This window comes from Delphinapterus leucas, chromosome 19 (genome assembly GCF_059928025.1).
Source record: "Delphinapterus leucas isolate spDelLeu-1000000601 "Yukka" chromosome 19, BTC_Dleu_Yukka2, whole genome shotgun sequence".
NCBI lineage: Eukaryota > Metazoa > Chordata > Mammalia > Artiodactyla > Monodontidae > Delphinapterus > Delphinapterus leucas.
In genome coordinates, this window is record NC_143147.1 from 50,831,554 (window position 1) to 50,847,680 (window position 16,127).

General features: G+C 55.6%; 3 protein-coding genes across 9 annotated transcripts in view; 2 read left to right on the forward strand and 1 right to left on the reverse strand.

Annotated features, from left to right (window-relative positions):
• The window catches only part of ODAD4 (outer dynein arm docking complex subunit 4), a 28,751-nt gene extending 21,549 nt beyond the window's left edge, over positions 1–7,202 (forward strand). For 2 of the 3 annotated variants that reach the window (XM_022558127.3, XM_022558126.2), the window contains 3 exons: positions 792–892; positions 2,529–2,613; positions 5,263–7,202. In XM_022558127.3, the coding sequence (XP_022413835.1) occupies positions 792–892; positions 2,529–2,613; positions 5,263–5,810 (734 nt within the window). In that variant the 3' untranslated portion in view covers positions 5,811–7,202. The remainder of the gene's footprint in view (positions 1–791; positions 893–2,528; positions 2,614–5,262) is intronic. The other variant, XM_022558125.2, reaches the window with a different exon arrangement.
• A 177-nt stretch (positions 7,203–7,379) lies between these two features.
• Positions 7,380–14,501, forward strand: CNP (2',3'-cyclic nucleotide 3' phosphodiesterase). 2 transcript variants are annotated; one of them, XM_022558132.2, is made up of 4 exons: positions 7,380–7,502; positions 8,783–9,452; positions 11,459–11,598; positions 13,013–14,501. In XM_022558132.2, exons 1-4 carry the CDS (start codon positions 7,500–7,502, stop codon positions 13,460–13,462), a joined length of 1,263 nt encoding a protein of 420 aa, XP_022413840.2. In that variant the 5' UTR covers positions 7,380–7,499; the 3' UTR covers positions 13,463–14,501. The 2 variants fall into 2 exon arrangements, with proteins under 2 accessions (XP_022413840.2, XP_089757397.1); XM_089901271.1 differs by lacking the exon at positions 7,380–7,502 and adding an exon at positions 7,642–7,742.
• The window catches only part of DNAJC7 (DnaJ heat shock protein family (Hsp40) member C7), a 30,164-nt gene continuing 27,584 nt past the window's right edge, over positions 13,548–16,127 (reverse strand). For all 4 annotated transcript variants that reach the window (XM_089901268.1, XM_022558129.3, XM_089901269.1 and 1 more), the window contains one exon: positions 13,548–16,053. In XM_089901268.1, coding sequence (XP_089757394.1) covers positions 16,016–16,053 — 38 coding nt within the window. In that variant the 3' untranslated portion in view covers positions 13,548–16,015. The remainder of the gene's footprint in view (positions 16,054–16,127) is intronic.

Below are 16,127 nucleotides of genomic sequence, written 5' to 3' on the forward strand. Positions count from 1 at the left end.
TTCACTGTGACTCCACAGACTTTCAGAACTATATTAGAATTGCTTTTCAGATATAATGCCTTTTGCAGTTTGACTTATGGACACAAGGCCCTTCTTTCCCCGGGGATCCCAAAGCAGTTCATGGGGAGGGGTGGATCTTGGGGTCCTCAGTTATAAGAGGAAGCAGTGGTGTGTAAAGAAAGTGGAGTGTGGTGTTCCCAGACCCTGGCAGGTGAGCACTTTTCTCCTTCCTTCCTGAAATTAACCTCTTTTCAAGGGCAGTCAGTCAGTCCATAGGCCATCATCCCTGGCCCAGCACTAACCTGTCCGGTGAGTGAGCTCGGGGGAGCTGCCTCCTCTCTGGGTTCGGATTGTACCAGCGTGGGCATTGATGTCCCAGCCGCTGGCCCACGAGTCACAGCCAGCCCATCCAGATGTGTTTGGTCTCCACAGTGTTCTTAACAAATTTGAGTGAACATTAAAAAAAAAAAAAAAAGATATTTTCTGGAACAATCTAAAGATGGGGCAAGATGGAGTTGTCCCCCTGGAGACGCATGATGTGGGCACAGACCCCTTCCCTCACTGACTCTTTGCACCTGAAATCCAAGGCTCAGCTTCTCAGGTTCTGGTCCTTAGCGGTGAGGACCAGAAATATCCTGGGTGAGGACCCAGGAATGTCTGGAAAGGGTGGTGCTGGGAGGCCCAGATGCTGCCCGCCTGGGGCTGCTCCCGAGGGCCACTGGCACCTGCAGGGCGGCCGCATCGTGCAGCACACAATGTCACAATCTACCTGTCTCCCTCGTGCTCTTCAGTGAGGCTGAGAGACTTCCAGTCGGCAGTGAACAACTTTGAGAAGGCCCTGGAGAGAGCGAAGCTCGTCCATAACAGCCGGGCACAGCAGGCCATCATCAACGTGAGCCTCTCCCCCGCTGGGCCGGCTCTGGGGCTGGGTGGGCCCCCCGGGCTCTCAGCCCCAGATATTTATCACCCCCCCAACCGCAGGGCACATTCTGGGTAGGGCAGTGGCTTTCCACTGTTTGTGTGTTACCGCCATCAGATTATATAGCAACCCAGCCAATACCCATACTGTGAACTTTTTATTTTGGGCCACGCCTTGCAGTGCAGCTTGCAGGATCTTAGTTCCCAGACCAGGGGTCGAACCCGCACACTCGACAGTGCACGCTCGGAGTCCCAGCCACTGGACTGCCAGAGAATTCACCTCAATACACATATTTTTCTTTGAAAAAACAGACAAAAAAATAGAAAGTTTTACAAAACATATTTACCTTTACTATGTACACTGATATTTCCTACTCTATTCTGTTTTCTTTTCATTCCTTTTCTTTAATGCTGGCTGAGCCCTCCTAAGCGCGTTTTAGGACTTGCAGTTTGAAAAGTACCAGCCCCCCCATCCCCCACCCCACCCCCAGGAGCCGATAAGAAATCAGCGTGATTGCCTCACCCTCTTGCGCTGCTTGGTCAGGCAGCCATTTAGAGTAAAAGGAATTAAAAGTAAGTAAAAGTTACGGTTCAGTTCCTCAGTCACACTAGCCATGTTTCAAGTGCCCAATAGCCACGTGAGGCCTCTGGGTACCACACGGTGCAGATCTAAAGTCTTCCCGTCACTGCACCAAAGGTGACGACCATGGTCCCGGCCCTCAGGAAGTGTGGTGTCTACAGGAAGCTTAGAACACAACGCCCTCATTCCTGACCCGTGCGACAGGGACTAGGGGATTCAGCGTGAGAGCCTCAGCGGGTAGGCAGGGCTGGGCCTTTCCCCTAAAGGAGGGTTTGAGGTTGCCTTGGAGGCTGGGCAGGTTTTGAAAGTAGGAGGCAAAGAGAAGCGCCTGTCAAGCCAAATGGACCCACGGCCCTAAGTGGCTCCTCATGGGACCAGGCCCCTGACCTTTCACCCCCCGGAATGGCATCTCCAGGCAGGAAAGCATACGACGGGGGCAGACCAACGCTGCACAAGAGAGTCCAGGCCCGGCAGACGTTTCCTGAGTGTTTAGTGGTGTTCCGGCCCGGGGGGGTCAGGGGGAGGGCTGCGACGAAGAGGGCAGAGTTGCCCTCAAGATGCACACAGGCTGAGTTCCAGGTCCCCGGGGGTCCTGCAGACACGGTGGGAGCCCCTCAGAAGGCAGGCCAGCCCCCAGCCACAGTGTGTGGCTGAGTCCCCTCCGTGGCTTGCTGCCTGGCTGAGGGCTGAAGGGCTTGCCTTGTCTCTTTTACACTGACTGAAGCCAAGAGAAGCTTTAGGTAAAAAGGTGGGACTCAGTAGACAGACGCAACCCCCCAGAACAGGCCTGAGCCCGAGGGAAATGAGTTTGAGTTGCCTGCAAGGCGCGCTATCTCTCATACCACTTAGTGTGGGGAGTTCCAAGTGCATAGTATCCACTAACCTCAGGGCGGCAGTCTTCAGAGGAGCCAGGGGAAAGGGGAGGGGGCAGGGTTCTGCACAGCCCTGCCTCCTGGCGCTGGGGCTTGGGTGGGGAAAGGACAGGTCACACGGGGTTAAGAGAGCTCACCAGCTCCTCTGCCACCCACAGGCCCTGGACGATGTCAACAAGGGCATCATTGAAGAGCTGAAGAAAACCAACTACAGGGAGATACTCAGAGATAAGAAGGAGAAAGGTGAGTTCTGGGGCCCGGAAGACGGCAACCTCAGAACGCTCCCTCTGCTTTCCTTCTGGCAGTCTTCGCCATGCTTTCCTGCCATTCCTTCGGTCGGGGGCTTGGCACTGCTCACCAAGTATTCTGATTTCAGTGCCGCCACCAACCCCAGCCTTTCTTGGGACAGGAGAGGGAGACCTCGGGCTGGGGTCAGAACCCATGCTGTCTGCCCTATTTCTTCAGTACTCCCATATTTCTTTAATCAATTCATCAACTATTTGTTGAGCGCTTGTCACGTGCCAGGAAGGTGTGAGATTTGGGAGGAGACAGAAGCTTGGTCCCTGCCCTGGAGGAGCCCACAGCCCAGTGGGAGAGCCAGGCGATTAGAGTTGCCGGCGACCAGGGCTCCTGCACCGGAGCTTGCTGTGCAGGGGGACAGTGCTCTGCTGTGAGGTCCCGGGCAGGGGCGCTCCCAGTTCTGTGGGGAGGTAGGGAATGCTTCCAAGAGGGAGAATCTTCTGCTTCAGGCTCCAAAAGATGCCCAAGCATTTTCCAGATACAAGATGGAAGGTTGAGGGCATTTCCGGTGGGAAACAGCAGGAGCAAAGACAGGTGGAATGACAGTAGCTTACAGTGCGGGGGCTCTTACCGCTGGCCCGACACTGGGTTAAGCATTAGACAGAATGATCTCACTCGGTCCTCACCACCTAGGAGGTAGGTACTGTTTTGGGGGCACTGGAGCCTGAGTGATCTGCCCACGTCACACAGCAGTCTGACTCAGAGCCACACGCTCCCCTGCTGCCGGCAGCTGCTCTTCAGGGCCAGCAGTGGGCAGCGCAGGGGTCGGGGCAGGGGACCCAAGGGCCAGCTGAGCTGCATAGGTGGCAGGGCTGTGCTCCTGCTGGCCGGTCTAGCCCTTATCACATTCTTTCTCCCGAGGGCTCCAGGGAGTAGAGAGGCCTTTGATCCCCCGCCTTGCTCTAGGCTGTCTGACTGGCTCCCATGAAAGGAGTGAGGGAAGAGGAAGTGGCTGGGACTCCAGGCCCCACCGTCGACAGGGACCAGGGACGGGCCCCAGAGGGGCAGGGATGATAAGAGAAGCTGACCTCCACTCGGTGCTTCCTGCATGCCAGGCGCTCGTCTAAGCTTTATACATACCGACTCATCTGATCCCAGAGCACTAAGAAATAAGTATTCCATGCTTGATTTTACGGGTGTGGACATGGAGGCAGAGGGGTTAAAGTCCCACAGCGGATTCCAGTCTCCAGCAGCCTACCTCTGGAACCCATGCTTTTCCCACGCTTGTGCAGTTTCTGTCTGCCCCTCTGAGGGGCCCTCCCTCCAGCCAAATCGCAGTAAAGGGTAGCTGGGGCTGGGGCTCCGGGCTCCTCGGGGGACAGAGCCCCTTGCAGGCACCGAGGCTGAAACCCTCTCTGATCCAGGTACAGCAGCGGGAATTTGGGCATGGGGTTTCTGGGCACCTGAGCAGCCAGATGACAGCCTTTTATTATCCAGCACCTGCCACGTGGTGGCCAGATCCCCTCAGAGATCTGCCTCTGCCTCCACACACCCTTGGAACTGCGCTCAGAAGCCACAGAAGCAATAATGTGAAGGGTACAGCAGGGAAGTGGCAGATGCTCCAAGCATCCTCCTCCCTTGGCCGACGGAGTGCTGGGAAAGGCATCCTGAAAACTCCTCCGGAAGGCCCTGAGGCCGGCAGCTGCTGGGCACTTCCCCTCCCGGACAGCAGGTGGCAGCATTGCATGTGTCTTGGCCAAACCACGTCATTTTCCTGCTCTGAACCCAGAGCCCCTATAGGCGGCTTAGAAACCAGGACTTCCAGGAAGTGGAAGGAGAGTCAGGAAGGGATTGGTAACTTTTCTCTGTAGCTGGTAAAAACAACGAGCAAAGATCCCTTGGGTTGTAAAATTGCTCTCCGTCCGAACTTCCACCACAATCTGCTCACGTTTTTACGGGGAACCTCCCAACAAATGATGAATATGCTTCCCAGGGACGAAGGGAAATGCAGAATGGGGATGCTGGAGGAGAAGCCTCTGTCCTTTTCCAGCACCTGTGCTAGTTCTCATAGGGAAAAAGAAAGAATGTGGTCTGGGGGCAGACTGTACTGGGTTCAAATCCTGGCTCTGCCAGTTATTTATTTGCAATGTAACCATCGTGTGTGATTTCCCCTTTATCAATCTCAGGTCCCTTGACTGCAAACTCGAATCAGTAACACTATGCAATTTTTTTTTTTTTTTTTTTTTTGCGGTACGCGGGCCTCTCACCGCTGTGGCCTCTCCTGTTGCGGAGCACAGGCTCCGGACGCGCAGGCTCAGCGGCCATGGCTCACGGGCCCAGCCGCTCCGCGGCATGTGGGATCTTCCCGGACCGGGGCACGAACCCGTGTCCCCTGCATCGGCAGGCGGACTCTCAACCACTGCGCCACCAGGGAAGCCCCACTATGCAATTTTTTGATGACTGAACGGTATAATCTGTGCCGCTCACATGATGCCAGGAACAGAGCTGGTGCTCAGTAAATGATGATCCCTTTTCTCATTTTGGAAAGGGGTGCTGTCTCTTAGAAGCACAGGCCCCCACAGGCTGGGGTTCCCCCAGGCCCGGAGACGGACAAACTTCTACCTTTCTTCCCTCCTTTCTCTTGTTTTTCAGAAGATGCCACTACGTTGGATAGTATAACAGTGATGGCAAAGGAGAAGGAAACGATGAGAATGAGAGATGAACCCGAGAAGGTCACCGAGAAGGTGATGAAGCAGTGCGAGCGGGAGCAAATGGAGAGTGAGAAAGCGACCGAAGGTGACTTGTCTAAGGAAACCCTGGGGATCACAGCTAGTGGACCAGAAGAACATAGGCAGAGAGGAGAAGTAGAAAAAGCCAGCCCCTCAAGGAGAAAAGGACCAGCTGCGATGGAGGGAGGTCCAGGAGATGTTGCCGAGGGACAATCCGGAGAAGCAGGCAGGAAACTAACAGCAGTGAACAGAGGGGAAACAAGAGAAATTTACAGGAGGCCTTCAGAACTGGACCAAAACCTCTCAGAAGAATCAAGCACGAGGGAGTCCGAAGGACTAGAGAAGACACTTTCAGAAATCGGCAGAAGAGGGTCCAAAGCACTGGGGAAAACAGAATCGGGAGAAATAAGAGAACCAGAAATAACAGAAAATTCTGAAAAAATGGAAAAAGATGAAAAGGAAGACGAATGAAGCCATCGAGTAGGCATTACAATCAGGAGGCTGGTGTTCACAGGGACCACGGAGATCTTATTAAACTGGACCTTCAAGCTGAGATTTGTCTCTAATAGGAAAACATGTGGACTGGGTCCCACAGGTCACCTCTGTCTCTTTCTATTACTGTGTTCCCTTTAAATGTGCATCTTTCACTCTTACAAACCCTGAGTCTGTCATTTTGCCTCCTTACCCCCACCCATTCTCAGAAGAGCCTTAGAGAATGAATGAGTGGGCATGGGGTACCACTTTCCAAGCAGAACTCTGATGTTCTGATTAGGTGAGAAACACGGAGACCCCCAAACAAGGCCTGACCCAGAATGTGACCAAGGTGTGAAATGCGGTCCTCCTCCCCAGGCCCTGTGCAAGGACCTCATGGAAGAAATGAGAAAGGTGCTAAGAAGAAAGGGTTTCAGGAGAGTGAAGAAACGGACGAGCTCCAAGGAGCTCAAAAAGCTTAAAGGGGGGAGGAAAGAGAAAGGCCTGGGAGTAGAGGTGTGTCTGCCCAGCTGCTGGCCATTGGTCTTGCTGAGTACCTACTGTGTGCAGGGCACTGTGGGAGGCTTTCTGGAAGAAATAAGGATGGGACAGCCTCAGCCACCACACAGTGAGGGAGACCTACTTGTAAACCCCTAAGCCTTGAAAACAGAATGAAGTGCACGCTGGCACTGGTGGGGCTCTAGGAGCCCAGAGGGAGAAGGAAGGTGTCTGCCCACGAACAGGGAGTAGCTGAGAGTAGGAGCTGCGGCTGGACCCACCTGTGCCACCCCAGGGCCGGGCGGTACAGTCAAGTAAACCAGGCTCCTCCAGCTTGTCTCCTCCTCTGTGTAACGAGTACCTGCCTCAGTGACTGGTGTAAAGATTATACGGGTGCTTAGCACAGCACGTGGCGCACAGGAAGCTCTTAAATACCCACCCACTGCGCTTTCGGTGGTTTCACAGAGGGGGTGGCTGAGCAGCTGAGGACGCGAGTTAGGATTTCATTACATTATTCATCCGCTCCTTTGGCCACTGCCATCCTAGTCCCAAACGGCTGCGGTTGGGACCTGCCGGACTAGGGGGAGGCAAGTGAGGCATTTCAGATGCAACTTTTAAGGAACGTAGGGCCAAAAAACTCAATAAGGAAGAGAAAGTATTTTAACGCAATACTGTAAAAAACAATCAATGCAAAACCCGATGATGAGTAAAATATCAAAATTTAAAATAAAGACAGGATTCGACCTTGTACTTGCACGACCCTGCCTCCCTCGCCTCAACCTAATCTCGGCGCGGGACCCGGGAGGGGTGACTGCCTGCCTCTTCAAGGAGTTCATCATCACCTTGTACAAGAAGAAGAGGCCGCACAAGCCCTCCGCTTCCCACCCCCCAGCGTCCGTCGCCGCACAGGTGCCTCGGAGCCCAGGTGCCCCATGCGCCGGGCGTGCGGGAGGGCGGCCGGCAGCACTGCCGCCACGCCCCAGCGCCGAGTCAGTTTCGGGTTTCGACTCGCCGCGCCTGCGCAAAGGGGGCCGGGCTTGGCCCACCCGGGGCCAGCCCGCGCGCGCTCCGCCCCCGGGCTATGTAAGGCGGCCCTCAGTGGGGTCGCGTCACCGCTACACTCCGTGTCCCTCCGCGCAGGCGGGCGGCCCCGGAGAGCTGGTGCTGTGACGGCGGCGCCCCCTCCTCATCATGGTAAGCGGGCGCGGGAAGGCCGGGAGGGGAGCAAGCAAACCGGGCCGGGGTGGCACCTTAATGGAAAACGGGAGTATTGGGGAATTTGGGAGAGGAAGTGGCATGCAAATGAGGACCCGAAGTTCCGGAGTTGAGTCGGGGCTTTCTTGGCTCTCCGGTACAGGCCTGAGATAGGGGTGGTGCTGGGAGAGTGGGGAGTGCGGACGGAGCTGGAGGAGGAAGGGAACCGCTCTGCAGAAGGTGCTGCCCCGGAGCCGACCTGGCTGGCGGGTGGGCCGGGGTAGCATGCGCTGGGCCCGCGCTGGGCTGGTGTTCGGCGCCCTCCCCTGCCCAGGGCCTTGTCTGAGATAAATGTACGCCAGCCGAGCACTCAGGGTGCTGGCGGGAGGTGGGGCCTCCCGGTTTAGAGGAGAAGACGCTGTACAGTAAAAACTATTGATTGTCACCTGTGGGTTTTAGCAGGCAGGAAAACAAGTGGCTCAGAGAGGTGCTGCTGACACACAGCAAGGGGTGAGCAGAGCTAGACCCTGGACGCAGGTGCCCTGAACCGCCCAGTCCTGGGGCAGGCACAAAGACCACGACTTTGTGGGGGGTCCAAGGGAGAGGAGGAGGAGGTGGCAGGCGTGCTGAATGAAGCCCTTTGTCTAGCGCTCTCCTGCCCTGCCCCCCGCCAGCCCTTCTGTGGGACCATTGTCCCCCCATCCCAGACAAGAGAGTATTATCTGTCACTGGCATTGTTGGGGGAAGGGAGGCGGTCTTTGGGTGACCCTTCTCCACCCTCACCCTGCTCTGTGCCCTCAGGGCCATGGCCGCTGTGGCTTTGCCCAGACATAGAGCCCCCCACCTCCAAAGAGGTCATCCTTAATAAGTGCCAGGAATATAAAGTTAGGGTTCACTCCTAGAAACGCAGGCTTCAGGCCCTCCCCTGCACGCACTTCCAGCACCGTTTTCCTTTCGAGGTGGCAGCAGTGGGCGATCCTTGAGGCTAATCCTTGAGGCTACGGTTCTCACTAGAGGAAAGAGTTTAGGACCACTCAGACAAGCATCCCTCTCCATCCTGCAAAGCCAGAAGCCATCGGGTCTCAAGGACCGAGGAGAGACGGTCCAGCAACCCAAAGCTTGGAAGGGTGCCCAAGGCACCAGGGGTGCCTGTCAATCAGGGCTGTAGCACCTGAGCCAGCTGGGGTTCCCGGTTAGAATGAGGCCAGAGACAAGGAGGCGAAGCTGGCGGGGTGGCCCCGAGTGACCTGGCTGATGTCTGTCTTCCCCTCCTCACACAGAATAGAGGCTTCTCCCGAAAGAGCCAAACGTTCCTGCCCAAGATCTTCTTCCGCAAAATGTCATCCTCAGGGGCCAAGGACAAGCCAGAGCTGCAGTTTCCCTTCCTGCAGGACGAGGAGACGGTGGCCGCACTGCAGGAATGCAAAACGCTCTTCATCCTGCGCGGCCTGCCCGGGAGCGGCAAGTCCACGCTGGCCCGGGCCATCGTGGACAGGTACCGGGATGGCACCAAGATGGTGTCCGCCGACACCTACAAGATCAACCCCGGTGCCCGGGGGGCCTTCTCCGAGGAGTACAAGCAGCTGGATGAGGACCTGGCTACTTACTGCCGCCGGGACGTCCGGGTCCTCGTGCTGGATGACACCAACCACGAGCGGGAGCGGCTGGAACAACTCTTTGAGATGGCCGACCAGTACCAGTACCAGGTGGTGCTGGTGGAGCCCAAGACGGCGTGGCGGCTGGACTGTGCCCAGCTCAAGGAGAAGAACCAGTGGCAGCTGTCAGCCGACGATCTGAAGAAGCTGAAGCCTGGTTTGGACAAGGACTTCCTGCCGCTCTACTTCGGCTGGTTCCTGACCAAGAAGAGTTCCGAGGGCCTCCGCAAAGCCGGCCAGGCCTTCCTCGAGGAGCTGGGCAACCACAAGGCCTTCAAGAAGGAGCTGCGACACTGTAGGTGGCGGGGTGTGGGCGGGTGGGGGCAGTTAGCCTTATTCGTAAGCCCCTCTTGCTGGGCACAGGGTGCTGCATGCACGGGACCATTGTTCTCAAAGCACTGGGGGAGGCAGGGGGCTCACCTGGTACCGGCAGAGGCCGCTTTGGGTGGTGGACGCTCCGTGGGTTATGGGAGAGGCGTTTGCCAGGCACCTTCCCTCTCACCACACCCTTCCTCCTGCCCTCTGCTCCCCATCTGCGCTCTCCCAGCCTGGATCGAGGCCACTGACCCTGTCTTAGAGGTGGGAAAAACAAATTACTTACTACATCAACATTTCGTAAAACCTTGGAGGGAGAATCTGGTCCGATGTTCTCAAACTCATTTTTAGCAGCAGAACTATTTTCTAGAATAGAATATGCCATGCGGCCCTAAGCTGCAGAAAAATGACAACTTGGACTATTGTGACTCCACTGGCGATGGTTCCCAGGCCTTGAGCTATCCAGCGCACCTCCTGTGGCATCCCACAGCTCCAGAGAAGAGTCTCCCTACTCTAGCCCCTCGTTTTTGTAGATGGGAAAATGCCCAGAAGGGTTGCGGGGTTTGCCCAAAGCTGTAGTGAAAGCTCGACTCTGTTGCCTCTAGAGGGGCCTCCCCTTACTGGGTTGGACCAGGGTTCGCTCCTGCAGGGGCTGTTTGCTCCATCGAGAGGGGAGGTTTGGGATAGGGAAGGACCCTGGTGGCCTTCCTTCTCCAGTGGCCCATTGGGGAATGTGTCACCCACTCCCGCTAACCATCTGTTCTCCCTTTAACTCATTCCTAGCTCCCCCTGATTCTAGACTATCTTCATACTTGAAATATCCCCACCCGTGTTTCTTTGCATTGTCAGAGGTAATTTGTGCCGGTATAAGTTCTCAGAGAACTCTTATCTCGGCTCCTAAAATTCGAATGCTGGGAAACCAGGGAACTGTGGTGCCTGCACCAGCCGGGCGTGAGCCCTTTACCTGTGAAGAGCGTGACAGAGAAGCTCCCAAGGCAGGGCTCCTAGTTAGAGCTGGTTCTGCCCTGGAGATTACCTCTTGAAGATGCTTTTACCATTAAAAACTGGGATCCTTCTGCCCAGGACACAGCAGGAGAAATGTAATGGGCCACAAACAAGGCCTGCCCTCAGAGTAGAGGTCTCCCTCCCCTGTGGAGGGTGAGCGACGTCCTTCACAGGGATTCAACCCTGGGGGTAAACAGGAAAAGCCTAGTGACTCTGAAGCTAGCCACAAGGCTTAGAGTCTGGAAATTGAAATCACAGATACCCCAAGTCTCATCGAAACTACCAGCCACATAATGTCATCCTGTTACCTCCCAAGACCCTTCCTGCACCAGGCCCATTGCAGGCTTTCTTTCACCAAACGAGGCTGTAAGCTACTTATTATTACGGTGACCAGGTAACTTCTTGTTCAAGTGGCCCCTGAGTGAAATGGGGCACGACTAATACTTACCTAGGTGGTCTTGGGAAAACTGGAATGTGTGGTCACCCCCAGTTGTATTTGATTGACAGATTAGGGTCAATCACTTGCCCCAGGTCCACAGGCTTGGAAGTGGGCTGGATGTTAATTATGCTGTTTCGGGCTCCTTCCATTATACCACACAGTTCCCAACCTCTTTTTTCTTTCTACCCCATTTTTCATGACCTGCTTCCCTCTTTTCAGATGTGTAGCTAGTGAAGTTCAGATTCCCTTGGCATATGCCACCTACCCCTGGGTTACAAGTACCTTAGTTTTCACATCTGGGTAAGAGACGTAAAAATCTGCAGAACATAAAGCAGGGAACTTATATCAACACCTTTTCATAGCTCCAAAGTTGCTATTAATTTGACCAACTAATGAATGGTAGTGGATCGCTCAGTTATAGTGGATTGCAAATTTATACTTAATGTCTGATTTTTTTCCTCTGGGTCTCCCATGGTCTTGGTGATAGATGTTGCAATGCCCCTGCTCTCCCGCCCTGACTGCCCCACTCTCTCTCCCTTCAGTTGTCTCTGGGGATGAGCCCAGGGAGAAGATTGAACTGGTCACCTACTTTGGGAAGAGACCCCCGGGCGTGCTACACTGCACAACCAAGTTCTGTGACTATGGGAAGGCCGCTGGGGCAGACGAGTACGCCCAGCAGGATGTGAGTGCTCCTCGGGGACACCTGGCTGAGGTGGGGAGAGGGCAGGGTCTTCTGGAGATGGGTACCGGCTCAAGGCAGGGACCACAAACCAGACAGCCTCTCAGGAAAAGAGGCGGCTCCATCCCCAGCTCACCGAAGCCTGTGTAGTGCCCCCCAGGGCCTGCCCATCAGAGCCTGTTCCTTCTGCAGACGTGCAGAGAATGCTGGTTGGCAGCAGCTCCTGCTCTGGCCTCTAAGCCTGTGTTCAGTTCCGAAGGCCAGAAGTCCCTTACCCCCAGTCTGAAGCCTGGCTGCGCTCTGAAGTGGGGAGTGTCGACAGGGAGGCTTATTGGCTTAGGGGTACCAGCCCCGTCCCTGCCACACAGCCCAAGTCTCCCGCCCACAGCCTCTGACATGGGATCCTTAACCACCAGGCGTGGCTGACTCCAGCTTCCTTCAGGTTGCCTTCACAGCAAGGCCGTCCCTGACCCTCTGCCAGCTCCCCCACTTCTCTGCCTAGGTTATTCATTGGTCTCCTCCCACACGAATGGAAGCTCCGAGGGCAGCACTGTTTACAGCGTGGTTCACCTTGTATCCTTAGCACCTATCACAGCTGCATGAATGAACACAGCCCTTTCACTCCCATCTCTGTTCATTCATTTAGCAGTGTTTATTAAGCACCTGTTATGCACTAGACACTGTTAGGACCAGGGGGTGTGAGCAAAATAGGGAAGATTTCATGGTCAAAATCGGAAAGATGGGCTTTTTCAGAGAATCAGATATAATGTAAGCCAAAGTGTATGGAGTAGATTTTGATCAAAGTCCTTTATTTCTGACCTCACCCCACCCTCCAGGATAGTGCCTGGATACCAGGGTGCTTTTACAGGGTGAGTCGAGTAGTAACGACAACAGCCCTTGTCAGGCTCTTCTTTTTTTGCGGTACGTGAGCCTCTCGCTGTTGTGGCCTCTCCCGTTGTGGAGCACAGGCTCCGGATGCGCAGGCTCAGCGGCCATGGCTCACGGGCCCAGCCGCTCCGCGGCATGTGGGGTCTTCCCGGACCCAGGCACGAACCCGTGTCCCCTGCATCGGCAGGCGGACTCTCAACTACTGCGCCACCAGGGAAGCCCCAGGCTCTTCTTTAGTCCTCACGGTGAGGAGGGTTCTAGCCTCAGCTGTCTCTTACAGGTGAATGAGCCCTGAAGCTAGTGGGTGGGGAGCCCGGCCTGAGCTCAGGAAGCCTTGCGTCTCACGCCTGCTCTCTCCTGCCTCTCTGGCACCTTCATTTTTTCAAGCAGCCTGGACAGTGTCGGTGGAAAGACATCCTCCCAGCACATGGCCATGGATGTGGATGTCTGCGGGCTCTGCTCGGTGGCACTCACTGTCCCTCTCTCGATGCCGCCACCTCCAGCTCAGTCCTCTGTCCTCTCTCCGTAGGTGGTGAAGAAATCCTACTGCAAGGCCTTCACGCTGACCATCTCTGCCCTCTTTGTGACACCCAAGACGACGGGAGCCCGGGTAGAGCTGAGTGAGCAGGAGCTGGCCTTGTGGCCGAACGACGTGGACAAGCTGTCCCCCTCTGACAGCCTGTCACGGGGCAGCCGCGCGCACATCACCCTGGGCTGCGCGGGTGATGTGGAAGCCGTGCAGACGGGTATTGACCTGCTAGAGATTGTGAAGCAGGAGAAGGGGGGTAACCGTGGCGAGGAGGTGGGTGAGCTCAGCCGGGGCAAGCTCTACTCCTTGGGCAGTGGGCGCTGGATGCTGAACCTGGCCAAGAAGATGGAGGTCAGGGCCATCTTCACGGGGTACTACGGGAAGGGCAAGGCCGTGCCCACACGGGGCGGCCGCAAGGGTGGCGCCTTTCAGTCCTGCACCATCATCTGAGTGTTCCCGGGCCACAGGCCCCCACTCTTTACAAGGGAATGGGGAGGAGAGGGAAGCATCCCTCTGCTTGATTTTTGGTTTAAGATTTTTCTTTTTCTTTTTTTTTTTTACTCAGTTAACCTTCTTGTAACTTTTTAAAAACGTGTAAAATAACTGCTCTTTTTGCCTGCCCACCCCCTTCCCCTCTAACGCTCAAGCTCTCAACACAAGGGGGTGGGTAGGCGCCATTCAGGAACCTGGACCGGAGCCACGACCCCAAGCCCCGCTTACAGTTGCTGGGCCCCTAGGCCCACTGCCCCACACAGGGCCGGCTAGTGGGGAGGGACACCCCAGCGCTGCTCGTATTCACGGGGTGGTCACCACGGCCACAGAAGACTAGTGGTGGATTTGAGACAGGATGATCCCTGGGCTTTGATCCCATTTCTTAATCAGTGTAGCCCCAGAAAGCCTGGGGCTATTTACCGGGGTAGAAAAGGGGTTTTTACCTTCCACCTTTGGTCCTAAGTGCCTGTCCCCTCCTCCTCACACTGTAACTAGGTAACAGTCTGACACCAGGGAAGAAAACAGAACAAGCAGCAGCCGCATCCCAGGCTGGCTACAGGTCTCACCCCAGGGAGCGGTGGGCTGCCATCCTTCCAGGAGCGTAGCTCTGTCGTGTGGATGGGGAGATCAGGGCCAGAGACAGCGCCTCGGTGGGAAAGCTCCAATCTTGCTGTCTGCCCAGCCCATCTTGCCTCCTTGGTGCCTCCGGAGGCCTCTGTGCCTCCACTAAAGGGGGTCAGTGGGTACCAAGAGCCAATGGAGTGGCCCCCAGCAGTTTCGTGCCAAGCCCCACCCGGTGCCTCTGGGAAGGGGCTTTTAACATCGCTGCAGGTGCTGTGGTTCCTGGGGTGCCCTCTGCTGCCCTCTGCTCAGTAACAGGGCCTTGCTAATCGGGTTGTCACTTGGCAGAAGTGCCCGGGATTTTAGTTACTATCCTGGCTTTGCCCAACCTCAGCAACTTGTAAGACTGATAATGAAATAAATCGTGTTAATCCTAGCTGCGTGCAGTCTCTCTCACCCTCTGTGCCCAGCTCAGTCTTCCCTGGGGCAAGGGCAGGGTGCATTAGGACTGCCTTTGTCCCCCAGCTTGGGGCCATCGGTCCTGTCTCCCCTCTGCGGGCTGAGCACAGCTGTGGCGAGGCTGGGCAGTGGAACAGTGTTGGCTTTCATGAGGAGGCAGAAGGGAGAGAGGCTGGTCTTGGATGCACACAGGCAGTGGGAGTTGGCCGGTGTGAGGGACGTGGAGCACAGAGCTGCCACCCCCCAGCAACTGGGCACAGGCCCACAGGTGTGCCTGTGGTTCTCTAGGGAAGGCCACCTTCAGATCAGTGCCACTTCAAACACAAGGGAAGAGCTGACTCTTCCAAGCCAACAGGGGCCTGGATGGCTACATGGGAACTTCCCAGGCCTAACGCAGTCAGCATTTCAGCGCAGCTTTGGCACTAAAGGGGGAAGACTGAAAAGAAAGGGGCAGAGGCTCAGATGGAAGAGAAATAGCTATTTGGGCCAAGGTCTTTACCCAGCCATCTCTACTTACCCAAAGCACCAAAAATCAGAGCTTCAGCCAAAGCTTCAAGTGTGTCTGCCTGGAACTGAAATTATTCACCACAAACACAAAAGCTTGACCTGAACAGCATGACATATACCACTGCTTCCTCCCCCTGCTTGCCTCCCATACAGGAAGGGACACCAGTGGAGAAGGCAAGGGGCGTTTGCTAAGAATGGTGTTTCCAGCTAAGTGAGCTGACGTCAGCGCCCAGATCCCTGCACCCAGGAGCTGCCTGTCCCACTTGGAAAGGGTCTGAGGGTCAAAAAGGCAGGATTTTGTCCTTGTCACCATCTCCCTCAAGCAGTGAGAACTCTGAGAGCCCGTGTAAACCTCTGAGTTAGCCCAGCCTGACACCTGGCACCCACTTTGGACACACACAGCTTCTAGTGATTTCTGGTGGCCCTACCATAAAATGTGTTTTCTGAACTCGCTGCCCCATGACTGGCATCAGGCTGGGCACGGCAGCATCCCCAGGGCCTGCTCAGCACTCCCGTGCTAAACCGATTTGGAGGCAGCCAGCACCCCACCTGCCCCCAGGTGCCCCCACCCCTCGTGGGGTGGCTCACGGAGCCTAAAGTCCACGTGGGCATCAGCTCCGTGCTGGGGGCTCAGCTCTGGCCCACTGACTCTGGAGTGACACAAAGCAGCTGCCAGAGCAAAGTGCCAGAAAGGGTCAAAACATTTTATTCTCTTAATTTTTTTTTTTTAATAAAGTTAAACAGTAAAACAAAAATTCACAAGCTGCCCTGTCCACCCCCCAGCTCCCTCCCCTACCCGCAGTCTTCGGCGCTGGCTCCCTTTCCTTCACCCCACTCACACAGACACCGGGTATCCAACTGAGAAAACGAAACTGCTCTAAGTACGTGGATCATAATGAAGGGAGGAGGTGAACTGTGTCCAGCCACATTCGAGGTTAAACTGAGCAAGTCTGCATTTTCTGGGTTCTGGATCGTTTCCTTTCATTAGCCAAACTGAAAAAAGAAATTCCCTGGACCAGATGCTGTAGGGAAAAGAAAAGCTTGTTAGCTGGCTCTGTGAGTTTTCTGAGGGAAGATCAGTTTGCCCTGATTATGG